At 43.1% G+C, this 17,889-nt stretch overlaps 1 protein-coding gene across 1 annotated transcript in view; it reads left to right on the top strand.

Moving 5' to 3' along the window:
* The window catches only part of LOC137378161 (dnaJ homolog subfamily C member 5), a 75,145-nt gene that overhangs the window by 43,681 nt on the left and 13,575 nt on the right, over positions 1-17,889 (top strand). Inside the window, exon 2 of the mRNA XM_068048301.1 lies at positions 3,053-3,169. Within this exon, the coding sequence (XP_067904402.1) occupies positions 3,063-3,169 (107 nt within the window). The 5' untranslated portion in view covers positions 3,053-3,062. The remainder of the gene's footprint in view (positions 1-3,052; positions 3,170-17,889) is intronic.

Genomic DNA, 17,889 nt, shown 5'->3' with positions numbered 1-17,889 from the left:
GAATTCCACATTATTGAACTGTACTATTCACTTTCATACTTCATGTTGATATTTAAATTTTGAAGCGGTCTGGTTTGATGTATGTAACCTTGTATTGTTTCCTGTCTGCAAGATAGCTGACTTCCAAATTCTGGATTTTGTTTTTATCACCTTACTGAATTTTAAGAGTTATATGTAGACATAGCATTATATATGGACATAGCATTTTCTGGAAATTGTAATTTGTATATAAATCCATCTGAAGGCTATTTGGGATGACCACTGTTTAAATCAAGATTACAATTTGTCATATATGGGAAAACTATAGTGTGACCTGTTTTAGAAATATCTGCCTTCTGTGCTCATTTTAAATAGCTACATTGCCCTTGGTGATAAATAGAAAGATGCAATTCACAGATGAATTTGACAGCACATTCAAACGAGCTTTATAATCATGTAATAAAAACAAGAAATGCTGGAAATACTCAGATCTGGCAGCATCTGTGGAGAGAGAAACCAAGTTATCGTTTCAGGTCAGTGACTCTTCATCAGAACTCAGAGTACTTACCTTTATAACTGGGCGTGAGGGATCAAGCAGGTGACACGGGCTGTATTGTGAAGATGCACGGGAGTTTAAAATATGCCCACACAGAGCGGACTCTGCATGGCGAGCGACAAAGAGAAATGGGTCCTCCAGCAAAATGAATAAAGTATGAAGCTGGTTTCAAGTTAAAATTTGTAACGTTTGCCAACTCGTCAAATAACTGCTATAGTGAGGGAATTTGGTTTAGTGAAAAACAAAGAATGGACGAAGGAGGAATCTGCTTTGAAGATGCCCAAGACAAAATACAGCATAAGAACAGGGAGCAGTCACTGGCCTGATATTGAGAAGCATATATTGGAATGGGTTCTCAAATTGTCAGAATGGTTACATCATCGCCAGAAATGCACTTGAGTGGGTTGAATCAAACCCTGAGTCTAGCAAAGATTTCAGAGCAACAGCTAGTTGACATAGCCGCTTTTATGGAACAAAAATGTCTAGTGTTGTGGCAGAAAACCAAGGTTACTTGGAGACTACCAAAAGACCGCAATGCCAAAATTGCCAATTTCTAGTGAATCTTCATCAGACAGTGGCAAAAACACAAGTACCCATTATGCCACATTGGCAATATGGATGAAATGTCCACAAATTTCAATTTGCCAGGCAACCAAAATGTGTGGAGTGGAAAGGTTTGAAAACCATTCTAGTGAAAACTATAGGACATGAGAAGACTAGTTGCACAGTGGTACCAGTCTGCATGGCCGATGGAATGAAATTAAAGCCTATGATTTTCAAACACAAAACTATGCCAAACATCATGTTCCCTGCAGGAGTTTTGTGCATGAACGTGACAGTGTTTGGATGGATGAGGATGAAGTGAGGATCGAAAATGTGTGGAATAGGTGCCCCAATGGCCTACATAAAGAATGCAGCTTTTAATGTGGGACATGTTCAGGTCCTATATAACTAATGAGATCAAGAGTTTCCTGCATAGAAATAACATCCATATTGCAATTATAGCAAGGGGTCTCGTCTGTAGTTCAAGCTTTTGGATGTGTGCCTCAACAAGCCATTCAAGGATCATATTTGTGCCAAATGGAATAGGTGGATGGTTCACAGGGGGAAAAACCTTCAGAGTGGAAATTTACATGTGACCTCGCTTGATGTGTGGTTTCGTCATCAAAAGATGGGGTGCTATTAGTACACAAACTGTCATTGGATCCTTCAAAAAATGCAAAATATTCAATTCAATGGATGGCGAGGAAGATGATTTGTTGTGGTGGGATGATTTGTGCAACTGAAAAGCTCCACATCTGACCCAGAGTGGGATCCTTACGATGCCATAGCCAAAGTGACTCAGAATGAATTTGATTAACTGTGTTTGGTTTTGAAATGCTTTGATTGTGTTTAAAGGAATCTTTTTGTAGAATTAATTTATTCAATAAACTGTACTGCATTGATTTTTAATATGAATTACCAGTTTGTTTCTTCACATTACAAAATGGTGATCGCCCACACTGGCAGTTCACATTTTGTACTCTGCGTATAAGACAACCCCCATTTTTGGAATGATATCTGGAGGTTTTAAAGGTCGACTGATAGGCCACCATCCACAGTAACCACAACAGTAATGTAAGACATAACTTATGAATTCAAAATCTGGTTTAAAATGGCTAACCTATGGAAATATACAATTTTTAAACCACTCTTAAATGCACAACCAAATTGTATAACTGCTTAAATGTACATTTTGTGAGTGTGCATTGGTTGCAGCGGTAACAATTCCACAAATGGGTATTGTGAAAGTGTGTGCAGTGTTGGTGTCCTCTGATATCCATCTGCAAGTAATATTTGTAGATAGGGTGGAGTGAAATCTATATCTGAGAGTATAAAATCTTGGTTTACAAACGGTTGTGTCTGGGAGGTCGTTATCCCTCATTTTGCTAGGCAGAAGTTTAGCTTTAGGTATTTTCTGTGTGGAAATGTCGGAAAAGCTCAAATCTGTTTGAGTCTTGTTATAAGTTGGGATGTATATGAATTGTGTAATGCAGCATATTTACTGTACTATGCAGTCATGTACAGTATAATCAGTAAAGAGCATATACCTACTGAATAATTATGTATTATCTGTAATGTACTGTTCTACATGAAAAATTTTAGTTTGTCAATACCCATATCCAGCAAGTTTAAAGCATTCCATGCAATTAATTTCACTGTAAACTCAAAGATGTGAATATGCATCGCACTGTTGGTGGTTTCCAGGCTACCATTAACATCCCTGTTAAGTAGTATAGGATGCAGTTTTTAATTAGTGCAGGTATAATAAACTGGAAGGTTGAGGTCCATTTTCTTTCCATTTGTTTTGTGTGTCCAGTAATCATGTTATTTCTGAAATGCTAACTGAATGCCTTACTGTAGTACATTTCCATTTTATTAAAATTCATTATATGCAGTGAAAAATGTTAGTTGAACTAATTCTTCATTTGCTGGGAAACAGCCTCTTGTATCTAATAACTTTTTTTTCTCTTACAGTTAGTGCAAAATGGGTGACCAAAGGCAGCGCTCATTGTCCACCTCAGGGGAAACACTATATGTTGTTCTGGGACTTGATAAAAATGCTACACCAGAGGACATTAAGAAATCATACAGGTAAATGCCTAAATAATAGAGAAACAATGAAGATCTGGAGCCAACATAACTAACTAAACTTTATGTTGCATATCTATTGACCATGACACATCTTTCAAAACAATCACACCTGAAAGTGTGGCCTCTAATGTTAACCTGACGCGACACTACTGAAGTTTATCAGAATTCAAAGGGCAAAAATAAATGAATGACTAGCTAAAAAGCATGCTGATCATAAATCCAAACTGGTAAAAAAAAAAAAAAAAAAAAAATTTTAGTTTGATTTCAGTTGGTAAGGACCATTAAGCACTGAGTTAAGAGCAGAAATTAGAGAAATCGAAGTGCTCAAATGTTTTTTTTTAAGACTGCCAATCCTGAATCGGAAAGTAGCCAGAAAAAAAGTTACACATGTGAACAATGGTTAGAGAGACACTATTTTTTTCATCTAGCTGAAAGTAGGTTTTTCAATGTTGATAACCCATTTAAACAAAAAAGTTCAAAATAAAATGCTGCTTCTTACTCGTGGATTTGCCTATACAATTTGTAATTTCCTGGAAAATGCTTTCTCGGAGGGCTTTTTTGGGGACTTGATTTGAAGTACTTGTCTGTGGTTGAATTTTTGAAATGAGCTTGGTTACCCCTTTTTAAATTTTTTTTTCATGATTTGTTTTCTTACAAACCATGCTGATCATGACAAGCCCTTCTCATCTTTGGTTTGGCTGATTTGAAATTCTGATTACCTGCACTTGCTGTTCTTCAGACTGACCCAACCTGGACTTCCATGCTCCTTTTTTAGTGCTCTTAGTGAATGCTGGTGCTCCCTTCAGCGATGCGTTCCTACCTTGTCTGCAACAGTTGCCAGTCGTTCCTGTACTGCAGCTGGTTTTCTTCTGTACTCTTAAGAAGATGATACAAAGTGGTCAAAGATAACTGCAGGGAAAGAAAGGGTAGAAGGTGAAGATGGATGGGCATATGCAAGACAAGTTTGATTATGGGAAAGAAGCAAATTTAGTTACAGAAAGAGAACAATGTTATGACTGGCCAACTGTATTATAATACAATAGCAGATCTCCCTTTGGTGGCCACAGTAATTCAGATAGTGTGATGCCTTATCACAGAAACATCATACCATATTAACATAGTATTTTGCTACAAAGGAGCAGCTTTGTTTAATAAGGTATTTAAGGACATATGTAATTGAGGTAAATAGCAAGATCCTGTTAAATTAACTTTGGATTCACAAGTGCTTTCAAATTCAAAGTGGAGGCGAAACCAGCTGGCAGTTGCCTTTTTTTCTCCATTTTAATACGTTTGGCACTTTCAAGTGTGATGCATGATTTGTGTGGGTGGGTGCGTGGTTGGGGTAGGGTGGTGGTGGGAGGATGTAGGGTTATGTGTGTTAAGTTTTGCATATAGTGCACACTTCCTGTAGCTATCACATTCCAGTAACACTTTCCTGTTACACTTGTCTTTTATACTGTATCTGTTTGTTATCTACTGAGTCTTTCCAGCTCCATTTTCCATTATAAACCGCACTTCCTCTACAGTACCACCTGAATCAAAGCTGGGGAAATCTGTCCTCTTTAGCCCAAATTATCTCCTCTCTCCCCTTCAACCCGCCCCCCCCCCCCCCCCCCTCATTGCTCCCCACTCTTCTGTCTCAGTTTTGTTCCTCAACCCCATCCACTGCCTGCTCTCCCTCTGGTTTCGTTTCCCCCTCTGGTTTTGTTTCCCCCTCTGGTGCTTACGCCCCTGCCTCCCCAGTATTACCACACATCAGGATTTCATCCCAGTCCTTTTAGACCCAATGACTTTCTCCCAGGGCCATTCTCTCAACACGACCAACACCACACTACCTTCTCCCACAACCTATCTACCTCTTGTCCATCTCTAATGCAGAACATTTTCCTACTACATGCCTCTGTATCTTGAGTTCTTAATAGCAAAGTAAACAAAGTTAACAATGGAGTTAAATATACAATGATAAGCTACAGACTTGTTTCAGCACAAAGATTAACATCATGAAATAAAAAATACAATTTCATTTATGAAACCACTATACATCAGGAAAAAAAATCTACTTGGTTCCTGGGCAGTCAACTCCCTAGGGAGCTCCTCATCTGTGGCCATCTGCTGCCATCCATTTCTCTTTATCCCCACTGAATCCTCTCTTCTGCTGTTAGAATCAGTGGGTGCATTTTTAGCCCAAACTTCAAGTTAACTGTTAATTTAAACAGCCTCTGTCTGATGGTACAAACCCCATCCCCTGACCTTAACTTGTGAGCTCTGGTAAAGATCTGGATAAGACCTGGATGTGGTTTTCTCTCCAATCTGGCTTCAAATTCCTGGCTTCACTGGATATCAAGATCATGCTTCTGTGCTGGACTACATTGGAAAAATGTTAGACTCTGCGTCCATCTATAATCTGCCTTTTCTTTGATTTTCTGATCTTTTGTGAGCTGTGGAAAAGATCTGGAAAAATCTAGATCATCCTTGAAATTCAGCTTCAAATTTCTGGACTTATCTCAACATCAAGAAGATGCTTCTGCTCTGGACTACACTGGTTATAACCCAATTTTGTCTCTGAATTGCTGTTCTGTTGTGATATTTAAAGTAACTTTGATCAGTTCACTGCCCTTCCCCACCACTGCTGTGATTGGGAGACTTCAGCCTCCTGCTGCGCCTGTGATAGGCCACTGGTTGTACTGGCTTTTCTGCTTCAGCCTATTTCTGCCAGCCCCATGAGGGGTCCGGGGAGCCCTTGTCGCAGGATCCCATGGATCCTGGCTTTTCAGCTACCCCTTCAAGAAACCCCTGATGCAGGTCCACACGGCCTGCATCCAGGCTCACTGCTGGCCATGTGTATGTATTCGTCCCTGTCCATGTAGCAGAGCCTGGTCTCCAGTCGTCTCGGCCATCCCTGCCATTGGACAAAGACCTTGCTTCACTCAGACCGTGTGGTAGTCGGTGTGCAACAGCCACCCCACATTAAAAGAACCCATGCACAGGCATCTTCCACTCCCTCAAAATGAACTTCGGGACTTGGAATATCAGGACTGTTATGGACAACCTCAGCAGTGACGGACCTGAATGTTGCACCGCTATTAGAGCCCAAGAATTCTGCTGCTACAACATTGATATTGCTGCCTGAGTGAGACACAGTGGGCAGGAGGAGGCCAGCTCAAGGAACAAGGTGATGGATACACCACCTTCTAGAAAGGTAAACCAGAAGAAGAGTGCCAACTCCATGGGGTTGGCTCTGACATAAAAAATGAACTAGCTGAGTGCCTCAGCGATCCCCTTGTGGATTAAACGATTGTCTGATGATCCTCCAGCTCTCCGTAACCCAGAAACAGCAAGCCACAGACATTGGAGCCCAGGTAGAAGCAACAGATGAGGCCAAAGAGAAATTCTGTTCCAACCTTGATCACTTGCTGTCCTGTGGTCTCAAGGAAGATAAGCTGATCCTCCTCTGAGACTTCAGTGCCAGAGTTGGGAGTGACGCAAACCTTTGCAAAGGTGTGATTGGCAAGGAAGGTGTTGGAAGGGCTAACACCAACGGAGTCCTTCTGATGAAATGCCTTGAACATGGTCTGATCATAATGAACTCCCTATTTCGCCAGAGAGACAAATACAAGACCTCATGGCAGCACCCTCACTCCAGGCGTTGGCATTTTCTTGACTATATCGTCGTTCGAACAAGGGACCGCAAGGATGTTCGCATCACCGTGCCATGATCGGAGCTGATGACTGCTGGACTGACCATCGCCTCATCCAAGCTACTATCTCCATAAACCCAGTCCAAAAACTGCAGTGGCAGCAGAAGCACTGCTACGGGAAAATCAGTGTCAATGTTATCAAGGACTCTGTGAAGAAAGACCTACTCGGGCAGCATCTTACAGCTTGGTGGCGCCGAACGAATAGGAACAACATAATGTTCACAATGCCCGGTCTGCCCTCAAAGCTACCATTATCAGCACTTGCGAAGATACTCTTGGTTTCTTGAGCAGGAAACATCAAGACTGGTTTGACAAGAACAACCAGGAGATCCAGGAGCTATTAAATCACAAGTGAAAGGCATTCCTAAACTGGAAGCATCACCAAAATTCAAGGGGGGGAAAACGCAGGTATATAGACAATTGAAAGCCGAGGTTCAATAAAAAACCTGCTACCTAAAGAACAGCTCATGGGCTGAAAGAGTGCAGAAAGTACAGCAACTCACTGACAACCGCGATATGCATGGATTCTTCAGCGCAGTCAAGACTATTTACGGCCCAAGGACCTATCCCACTGAGAGCAAAGATTGACCAAGGACAGAGGCAGTCAGTGTTCGTTGGAAGGAGCCCTTCGAAGATCTTCTCAATCGCAACTCAGTCCTTGCAGCAAGTGCCCTCGACCACATTCCATTTGCTACACACCACTACCTCCGCACAGCCCCAGCCCGACATGAGATCGAAAAGGCCATCTGCCAGCTTAAAAAAAAAACGATCAGGCTGCTGGCGTAGACTGAATTCCCGCCGATCTTCTAAAATATGGCGGAAAGGCACTTTTGACACAAATACATGGTCTCAGCTCCCTCATCTGGAAGGAGGAGAGCATGCCAGGGGATCTCAGAGATGCTGTAATTGCGACCATCTTCAAAAAAGATGCAAGACCAACTTTGGTAACTACGGAGGAGTATCCCTGCTATCCACCGCAGGGAAGGTCATTGCAAGAGTCCTTCTCAACCGCCTCCTGCCTGTGGCTGAAGAGCTCCTCCTGTAATCACAATGTGGATTCTGTCCAAGAGACACAGTGGACATGATCTTCACAGCAAGACAACTCCAAGAAAAATGTAGGGAGCAGCAGCAACCTTTTATACATGATCTTTTTTGACTTCACAAAGGCCTTCGACTCTTATCAATCGGGAGGGATTATGGAGCATCCTTCTCAAATTTGGCTGCCCGGAGAAATTCGTCACCAACCTCTGCCTGCTGCATGACGACATGCAAGCTGTAATCCTTGCCAACGGATCTGCCAGTGACCCAATCCGGTGCAAACTGGGGTCAAACAAGGCTGTGTCATCGCACCAATGCTCTTTTCCATCTTGCTTGCCGCAACACTCCACTTCATCTCGTTGAAACTCCCTGCTGGAGTAAGCTCAACTCTACAGGACAAGCAGGAAACTATTTAACCTGCAACCAGCCCAGAACAGAGGCCACTCCAACCTCCTGTTATCAAGCTGCAGTATGCTGAAGCGCTTGCGTATGCACACACTCGAGGCTGAGCTTCAAATCCTTGTCAATTTATTCACGGAGGCGAATGAAAGAATGGGCCTTAAGCTAAACATCCAGAAGACAAAGGTCCTCCACCTGCCTGCTCCCGCAGTGCAACACTGCCCCCACCCACCCCAGCCCTGACCATCCAGATCCATGGCAAACCACTGGACAATGTGGATCACTTCTCATACCTTGGAAGCCGCCTCTCAGCAAGGGCAGATATCGGTGATGAAACTCAGTGTGCCAGCACAGCCTTTGGTTGTCTGAGGAAAAGAGTGTTTGACGGCAAAGACCTCAAACCTGGCACCAGGCTCATGGTCTACAGGGCCGCAGTGTTACCTTCCTCGAGTATGCGTCGGAAACATGGACACTGTACAGCAGATATCTCAAAGCCCTGGAGAGATATCACCAGCGATGCCTCTGCAAGATCCTGCAAATTCAGTGGCAAGGCAGGCGCTCCAATATCTGTGTCCTCTCAGGCCAACATCCCCAGTCTTGAGACACTGGTCATGGCTAGTCAGTTACGTTGGGCAGGCCACATCTTCTGCATGTCTGACACACGACTCCCAAAACAAGCTTTCTACTCCAAGCTCCTTCACGGCAAGAGGCTACCAGGATGCAGAGGAAACACTGCAAGGGTGTCCTTAAAGCCTCCCTGAAAAAAATGCGACATCTTCACTGATTCATGGGACTCTCTTGTCCAAGACCACCCAAAATGGAGAAGAAGCATTCGCGAAGGTGCCAGCCAGTTTGAACAACGTTGACGTGCCCAGGCAGCGACCAGGTGCAAAGAGCAGAAGGAGCGCTCAGAAATTCGAGCATCCCATTCACTTAACTCGCCAAACACCACCTGCCCCACCTATGGCAGAGTGTGCAGATCTAGAATTGGACTATTCAGTCACCCATCGACCCACAACCCCAGAGTGGAAGAAAGTCATTCCCCTCCCCGAGGGGCTGCCTAACAAGATATATCAGAAGCCAAGATAATTTATTATGCATTGCATAGGATAAAATATTACATCTTTCAGCTTGCCATGCGCATCTTCATTGGTGACCTCTACAGCGTTGTTTGAGATTTTTCTACGGTATCTGTAATTTTACATTTTGCTGACTGGATGATCTATGTTTGGTGTTGTAATGACCTGTGTGCGACCATTGGGTGGCACAGTAGTTCTTGAAGCTCAGAATGGAGGCCAGAGTCAGTTTGTGGAAACTTCAGGATAGGAGTGGAGAGTGTTTGTTTCTGTGTCTTTCGATTAGGAAAGAACTGGGTTGGGGAGACCTGATTATTCAGGTGATAGGTCAAGTCAGGAGTAGGTCCAAAGCTCCAGTAATCAAATGGGAAGTAAGGCTGGCAGTTGGATCTGTGCCTGTAATAAAAGGATTGGGCTTCCACGTCATATAAACTAGGGAAGGACAGGCACTAGTGTAATTGGGTGGGACGTCCAGATTGGAATTTGGTATAATACAATAAGCCTGCCCTCCCCCCCCCCCCCCCCCCCTCAAGTCTGAGGCTGAACTAGTGAGGGGTTGTGTTCAAAGTAATCGGGGTTGAGGTGGGGATGAAAATGTTGCAAATGGGTAAATAATTTGAGATTGGCAGTAATAAGCCTGAGAGAAAAAAACATTTTGAAGTGATTTGCAATCCTGTTCAGTTAAGTGCATTATTAAGAATACATGAGATTTGGAATTTTTCAATGGGATTGTTATAAATGTTTAGCTGTTTTTTTGGCTTATATGCAAATTTCTTCAACTCCATCTGCTCGAAAAAATTTACCTAAATTAGATATTTAAATTTACCAATGCTTCGCTCAATCCTGAAATGTGCCAGGACAGTGAATGAGGTTTTAGTTTAGTTTAGAGATACAGCACTGAAACAGGTCCTTCGGCCCACCGAGTCTGTGCCGACCATCAACAACCCATTTATACAAATCCTACACTAATTCCATATTCCTACCACAATCCCCACCTGTCCCTATATTTCCCTACCACCTACCTATACTAGGGGCAATTTATAAAGGCCAATTTACCTATCAACCTGCAAGTCTTTGGCATGTGGGAGGAAACCGGAGCACCCAGCGGAAACCCACGCGGTCACAGGGAGAACTTGCAAACTCCACACAGGCAGTACCCAGAACCGAACCCAGGTTGCTGGAGCTGTGAGGCTACAGTGCTAACCACATGGGCAGAAATTTTCAGTCACTCATTCTAACAAGTTGGAAGATGCGCATGTGATTTGCGTTTCTGCTGCTTTTATATAAAATCTCATTTGTCAGGGAAAATGCAACTTGCATTGCTTTTTAAATTTGCAGTGAAAATGAACATTTTTTTTAAGTTATGTGCTTGTGTTTGAGCAGCCACAGTCTATTTCTCTTCAGTTAGTTCAAAGTTTCTTCAATAAAATTTAACACTAAATTCCCACTTTGCTATGTTATTTACTATATGTATTTCAAGTTAGTGGATATTCAATTTTTTGTTAATGGAAAAAAGCGACTTCCAATTATCAGCTGTTTGCAGATTAACATTTTATCAAATCCCTCATGGTATCCATTGGTTTGGAGTAAGGAGGCTAACATTTAAATGAATTAACTTAAAGGCTTTCATGGCAATGTTGAGTAGGGTGCCTGTTGTGGAACTGAACTATACATACTAGGAAGGCCTCAGAGTTTGCCCACTTGTCTGTGCTGAGTTGGTTGATCACAACTGGTTGGTAGCAGGTAGCATGGCATGTGGTCCTAGTGCTTCTTAAAAAAAAAGAAAGAAAGAAAACTAAAATCCCAGTGAAAATAGTGTGCGCGCGCTTGGATTTGACTGATGTCTCTGTGGTAGATTGTGTTGTCAAAGAATGGCCACTAGGATGAAGTACAACAGGGTAGCTAGGCAACATTTCAAAAGGAGTGGGATGGAGAGGTGACTTCAGAAATGGCCATGATTTCCCCCATTTTAACCAAATAAAGGTGTAATTATCTTCTGTTAGGACTCATGGAATTGGGGGTAATATATTGGCATGGATTGTGGATTGATTAATGGACAGAAAACAATGTAGGAATAAACAGGACATTTTTGGGTTGGCAGGCTTTATCTACAGGGGTACTTCAAGGATCAGTACTTGATCCTCAGCTACTTGCATTCTATGTGAGCCGCATGGAAGATGGCAGGATCCCCAAAGACACATTGTACAGCGAGCTCGCCACTGGTATCAGACCCACCGGCCGTCCATGTCTCCACTATAAAGACGTCTGCAAACGCGACATGAAATCGTGTGACATTAATCACAAGTCGTGGGAGTCAGTTGCCAGCATTCGCCAGAGCTGGCGGGCAGCCATAAAGACAGGGCTAAATTGTGGCGAGTCGAAGAGACTTGGTAGTTGGCAGGAAAAAAGACAGAGGCGCAAGGGGAGAGCCAACTGTGCAACAGCCCCGACAAACAAATTTCTCTGCAGCACCTGTGGAAGAGCCTGTCACTCCAGAATTGGCCTTTATAGCCACTCCAGGCGCTGCTTCACAAACCACTGACCACCTCCAGGCGCATATCCATTGTCTCTCGAGATAAGGAGGCCCAAAAGAACTTACATTCTATATATGACTTAACTGAGGGGACTGAGTGCATCCTGTCCGGGTTTGCAGACAGTACAAAGTTAGGTGAGAAAGTAAGTAACGAGGGTACAAAGAGGCTGTAGAGAGATATAGACAGGTTGGGTAAATGGGCAAGAACATGGCAGATGGAATACAATGTTGTGAAGTGTAATCTACCGACAATGTGGAAAATAGCTCAGGTATTGCCTGTTTACAAAATGCAGGACAAATACTGCCCCATCAGTCTACTGGATTATCAGCAAAGTGATGGAAGGTTCTTTTGACAGTGCTATCATGTGGCACTTACTCAACAATAATATGCACACAGGTGTTCAAATTAGGTTCTGCCAGGATCACTTCGCTCCAGACCTCATTACAGTCTTGATCTGAATATGGACAAAAGAACTGAATTCAAGAGTTGAGGTGAGAGTGACTGCCCTTGACATCAAGGAAGCATTTGACAGAGTATGGCATCAAGGAGCCCTAGCAAAATTGAAGTCTATGGAAATCGGGAAGAACTCTCCACTGGTTGGAGTTGTATCTAGCACGGAAAATGATGGCTGTGGTTGTTGGTGAAACATTAAGCCCCAGGACATTGTTGCAGGAGTTCCTCAGGGTAGTATCCTAGGCCCAACCATTTTCAGCTGCTTCATCGATGCCATCAATAGGTCAGAAGTGGAGATGTTCGCTGATAGTGCTCAGTTTGCAACTCCTCAGACACTGAAGCAGTCTGTGCCCGCATGCAGCAAGACCTGGACAACATTCAGACTTGTACTGATAAGTGGTAACATTTGTGCCAGGCAATGGCCATCTCCAACAAGAGAGCATCTAACCACCATCCCTTGATATTCAGCAGCATTACCATCGCTGATTCCATCACCAACATTCTGGAGGTTACCGTTGACCAGAAACTGAACTGGATTAGCCATATAAATACTGTGGCCACAAAAGCAGGTCAGAGGCTGGGAATTCTGTGGTGAGTAACTTGCCTCCTGACTCTGAGCCACAAGTCAGGGGTGTGATGAAATACTGTCCACTTGCCTGGATGAGTGCACCTCCAACAACATTCAAGAAGTTCAACACCATCTGGGATGAAACAGTCCGCTTGATTAGCACTCATCCACTACCTTAAACATTCACTCCCTCCGCCACTGGTGCATAGTGGCAGCAGCGTGTACCATACACAAGATGCAATGCAGCAACTTGCCAAGTCTCCTTCAGTAGCACCTTCCAAACCCGTGACCTCGACCACCTAGAAGGACAAGGGCAACAGACACATAGGAACACCAGCACCTGCAAGTTACCTTCTAAGCCACACACCATCCTTATTTGGAACTATATTGCTGTTCCTTCACTGTCTGGAACTCCCTTCCTACTGGCACTGTGGGTGTGCCTGCACCAGATGGACTGCAGTGGTTTATGAAGGTGGCTCACCACCACCTTCTCAGGCAGTTAGGGGTGGGTAACAAATGCTGGCCTTGCCGGTGACACATCTCCTGAATAAGAAATATTATCTACTTTGGTAGGAAAAATAAATAAAGCAGAATATTTTTTGAATGGTGTGGGACTGGGAAATGTTTGCATTCAGTGGGACCTGGGTGTCCTATTGCATGAATCAGAAAGTGAACTTGCAGATACAGCAAGCAGTTAATTAGGAAGCCAAATGGTATGTATGTTTTTTTACTACAAAGGGATTGGTGTATAAGCGTAAAAGAAGTTATTACAATTATACAGGGCAATTAGTGAGGCCACATCTGAAGTACTGTTTGCAGTTTTGATCTCCTTGCCTAAGGAAGGTATATACTTGCCCTAGAGAGAGTTCACTAGACTGACTCCTGGGATGACGAGTTTGAGTAGACTAAGCCTATATTCCCAGGAATTTCAGAGTGGTGATCCAACTGGAACACACAATTCTGAAGCGTCTTGACAGGGTAGGTGCTGAGAAAATGTTTCCCCTGTCTGGGAATCTGGAGTCTTAGAATAAGGGGTCGGTCACTTTGGACTGAGGTGAGAAATGTCATCACTCAAAGGTTGTGAATCTTTTGAATTCTCTACTCTGGAGAGCTGCGGATGCTCAGTCGTCGAGTATATTTGAGACAGAGGTCAATAGATTTTTGGTTACTAGGGGAATTAAGGGATATGGAGATAATGCAGGAAGGTGGATTTGAATTAGATCAGCAGTCATGATTTTATTAAATGATGCAGCAGGTTTGAAGGGCCAGATGGCCTACTCCAGCTCCTATTTCTTATGTTCCTATGGTAGAAAAGTTGGGGGGTTTTTTTGTATCTTTTTATGTAATGGTGAAACCTTTCAATTTTCACGGTTTTAAAAAAAAGCGATATTAAAAACTGTAATTATTAAACAAAACACCAGAGGGTGCAATTTGTTCAAAGATGCCAGTAGTTTTAGTGATGGTATACATGCACAGTAAATTCAGTTCCATTTACTTACATGTTTCCAAATTGTTTTCATTGAAATCTAGAATTTCTTTTGGCTGAATATATTTAAAATGAGTCAAATATTGCAAAGCTGCAATCAACTGGAGAATGATCTGAACATACTAAGAATATTGTTTAAAGTTTGGTCTAAAAAACCTTTTTAAAGCTGATGGTAGATAGGAAAGTGTGGTTTATCTCAGGTGATGTGCTACTATATAATTGGATTGTTACTGTATGATTTACAATACGTTATACAGCTGTAAAGGAGATGCTCAGTTTAATTACAGCAAGGGGCAGGTCAGCTTTAAACACAGTGCACAGCTTGAGATAAAATTCAGTTTAATTGCTACTTGAGAGAAGCTTACAAATTGGAAAAAACTTGTCAAGTTCTGACTAATGGAAATAAAACAGCATGAAATGGCAGCCTGCCTTTTCTCTCTAATACCTTTGGCTCTTTCAAGTTTGATGTCATGAGCACGTTTGACATGCTCAAAACTTCAATGAAATTAAACAAATGCACATTAATAAACTGAGGGCGGTGGAAAAATTTTTGGGAAGGTATTACCCCTTCCAATTTTCCTGAGGTGCTAATTCTTACCAAGTTTTGTTTCCCTGGTACTAGCAGCTATCTCACCAGACACACTTTCAGTTCCAGTTTCTTCTGCATCTGCCCTTGGAGGTGGAGTGGGGAGAGACACCCAAGATTTTATAACTGCACACTCTAAATCCCAACTGCCTAACCTTTGTCCTGTGTATTTTTCAAAAATTAATTCTCTGAATGTGGGTGTCAATGGCAATTCTGGGATTTATTCATCATCCCTAGTTGCCCTTGAAAAGATGATGTGCACAACCTCTGCTGCATCTTCAATCCTAATCTGAGTTTCTAACCCCATATCCTCTCCATCAAGTCCACCTGTTTCCATCTCTGTAAAATCACCTCCTGCCAATCATCTCAGCTCTCATTTAGGCTTTGTCACCTCAAGACTGTATTATTTCATTAGTGCTCCTGGTAACCCTCTCATCCTTCACGATCTGCAAACTTCAGCTTATCCAAAACCTTGCTGCTGCTAACCCATCCCATACCAAAATCCCGCTGAAGTTGATAATTCAAAGTAGCTCCTGGGCAGTTAGCTCTTTGGGGAGCTCCTCGCTATGCATGTCTATTCGTGGCCATCTGTCGCTCTTTTTTCCCCCCCTAAATCCCCTCTCCTGCCTTTTTAAGTTCCTCTGATTCTAATAGTGGGTGCATTTAGTCCAAATTTCAGGTTGGCTGTTTAAATAGCCTCTGTTAGTTCAAATCCCAACCCCCAACCTTGTCTTGTGAGCTCTGGTAAAGATCTGGATAAGACCTGGATGTGGATTTTCTCTCATCCTGCTTCAATTTCCTGGACTTCTCTGGACATCGCTGGACTACATTGGAATGAACTGCAAGACCCTGCTTCTGTATATAATCTGCAGTTGTTTCTTTTTTGAGCTGTGAAAAAGATCTGGCAAAATCTTGATCTAGATCCTCTTTCAAACTTGACCTCAATTCCTGGACTGCTCTCGACATCCCGAAGATTCTTCTGTTCTGGACTACACTGGCTATACTATTAGACCCAACTTCTCTCTCCAATTTGCTGCTCTTTTGTGATATATAAAGTAACTTTCATCAGTTTACTGCCTTTCTTCCACTCCCCACCCCTGCTGTGACTGGGAGACTTCAATCTCCTGTGCCTCTGTTCCTCCTGTGATTGGCCACTGGTTATACTGGTTTTTCAGCTTCAGTCTGTTCCTGGCCAGCAAATCACTCACATGGGCCAGACAACAAACCTCTGCTGCTTCTGGATTTAATTATGTCCTCCAACTTCACCATCATCTTTTTGAGCCTGCAACTGACTCTGTACACCTCCTGGATTTTCATTCCTACAAAAATACCTCCTTCAGTGCACCTTCTGATGCTCTACTGCCCTCAGATAGTTTCTGGAATTCTCGTTACATCTGTCTGCAAACTTGGACAAGAGCTTGTTGATGCTCCATGCTGACTCTATCTGTGTCATTGTTCTCCAACCACGGGACTTCTGACTTTACTCTGGACTCCTTCCGATTATTTCCTACCTATTTCCCGTTTACTATCAAGTTTTTATATACCCTAATTTTATGTAACCAGACCTGAATCCATTCATCTACAGATTTTGGCTGCTGCTCTGGACCCAAGCACATCAATCTATTTCCACTATTGCTCTTTTTAACTTTTCTCTTCTCATCATACCTTCTAGACCCCTCTCTTCTACTGTTATGCCTCCTTTCACTTCTTCAATCTCAGGAACTCGGCCTTCCCAATTCCCTACCCCAACCCTTCAGTACTCCTGAGCCTTCCTGCTCTCTAGCTGCTATTCCAGACTTGACTACCTCCTAGTTAAGCCTACAACTTCCCTCTGTTTTTTTTGGCCTCCTCCAACAGGCTCATGAAGGCATTTGGCTCAGGCTCATTATGAGCAGCAAGCCCAATTACCCTCGTCCACATTCTCGTCCTTTTAACAAGTGGGCTCACTAGATGCTAACACTGCTGACCCTGTCGTCTCTGTCAGCGGAGCAGCTCTCGCCGCCCCTCTACGTATCTCCCTCCAGAATGTCCATTCACTTGTGAACAAGGCCCTTACCTTCCATGAACTTATTGTGGATGATTGCATCAACATCATGGCCTTAATGGAAACCTGGCTGAGGGGTGATGACACCTTGCCCCTTGATGAAGCCTCCCCACTTGGCTATATTTCCACCACTTGTCCCATCAAGACCATTGTGGTGGGGGTGTGGCACTTATCACCAGATCACACTTTGGTCTGATCCCCTCAGGCACTTCCTCCTCCTTTTGAGTTTGTTGCAACCAGGTGAGATAGGGGTCTAGGGCTCCCGTCTCAGCCTTTTCCTGGTTTAGCCGTAGCAGGGTTTAATTTTTTTAAATGCTATGTTTTTAGCTTCCCCTCAGTGAGTCCTTGCTCACTGCTCTCTCATTGTAATTGTAAAGAAATCAACCAGGCAGGTTTTCTCCGATTTAAACAAGAAAGGTGTAAGTTTATTAACCGTAAAACTTTAACTCAGTTAAAACTACTAAGAATATGTGACACGACCACCCTAGCATGCATAAGCGATAAACACGCACAAATAAAGACAGGAAGAGAGAGAATTAAGGGGGAAAGGTTTTAAGTAATAGATGGAATTCAGTTACTGGTTCTGATTTGGATGTTAAGTCTTGCAGTTCTTGTTGGGGCCCATTGCACACTTTCAAGCTTGTTTCGCTGGTACCAGCAGGCTGCAGGAGTCTTCTGTCTTGAGGCTTGAGTTACTTCCGTGGATCCCTGGAACTTTGAGAGAGAGAGAGAGAGAGGGATTGCTCTCTTAAAGTTCAATTGTAGTCTCTTCCTTTCTGTGTAACGCACAATTCAAAAAGCCCCAGGTTGGCCAGCAGGTTAGTCATGTGACAAGCTC

This window comes from Heterodontus francisci, chromosome 16 (genome assembly GCF_036365525.1).
Source record: "Heterodontus francisci isolate sHetFra1 chromosome 16, sHetFra1.hap1, whole genome shotgun sequence".
NCBI classification, from domain to species: Eukaryota; Metazoa; Chordata; class Chondrichthyes; order Heterodontiformes; family Heterodontidae; genus Heterodontus; species Heterodontus francisci.
This window is presented reverse-complemented; position numbering and strand designations above follow the sequence as displayed.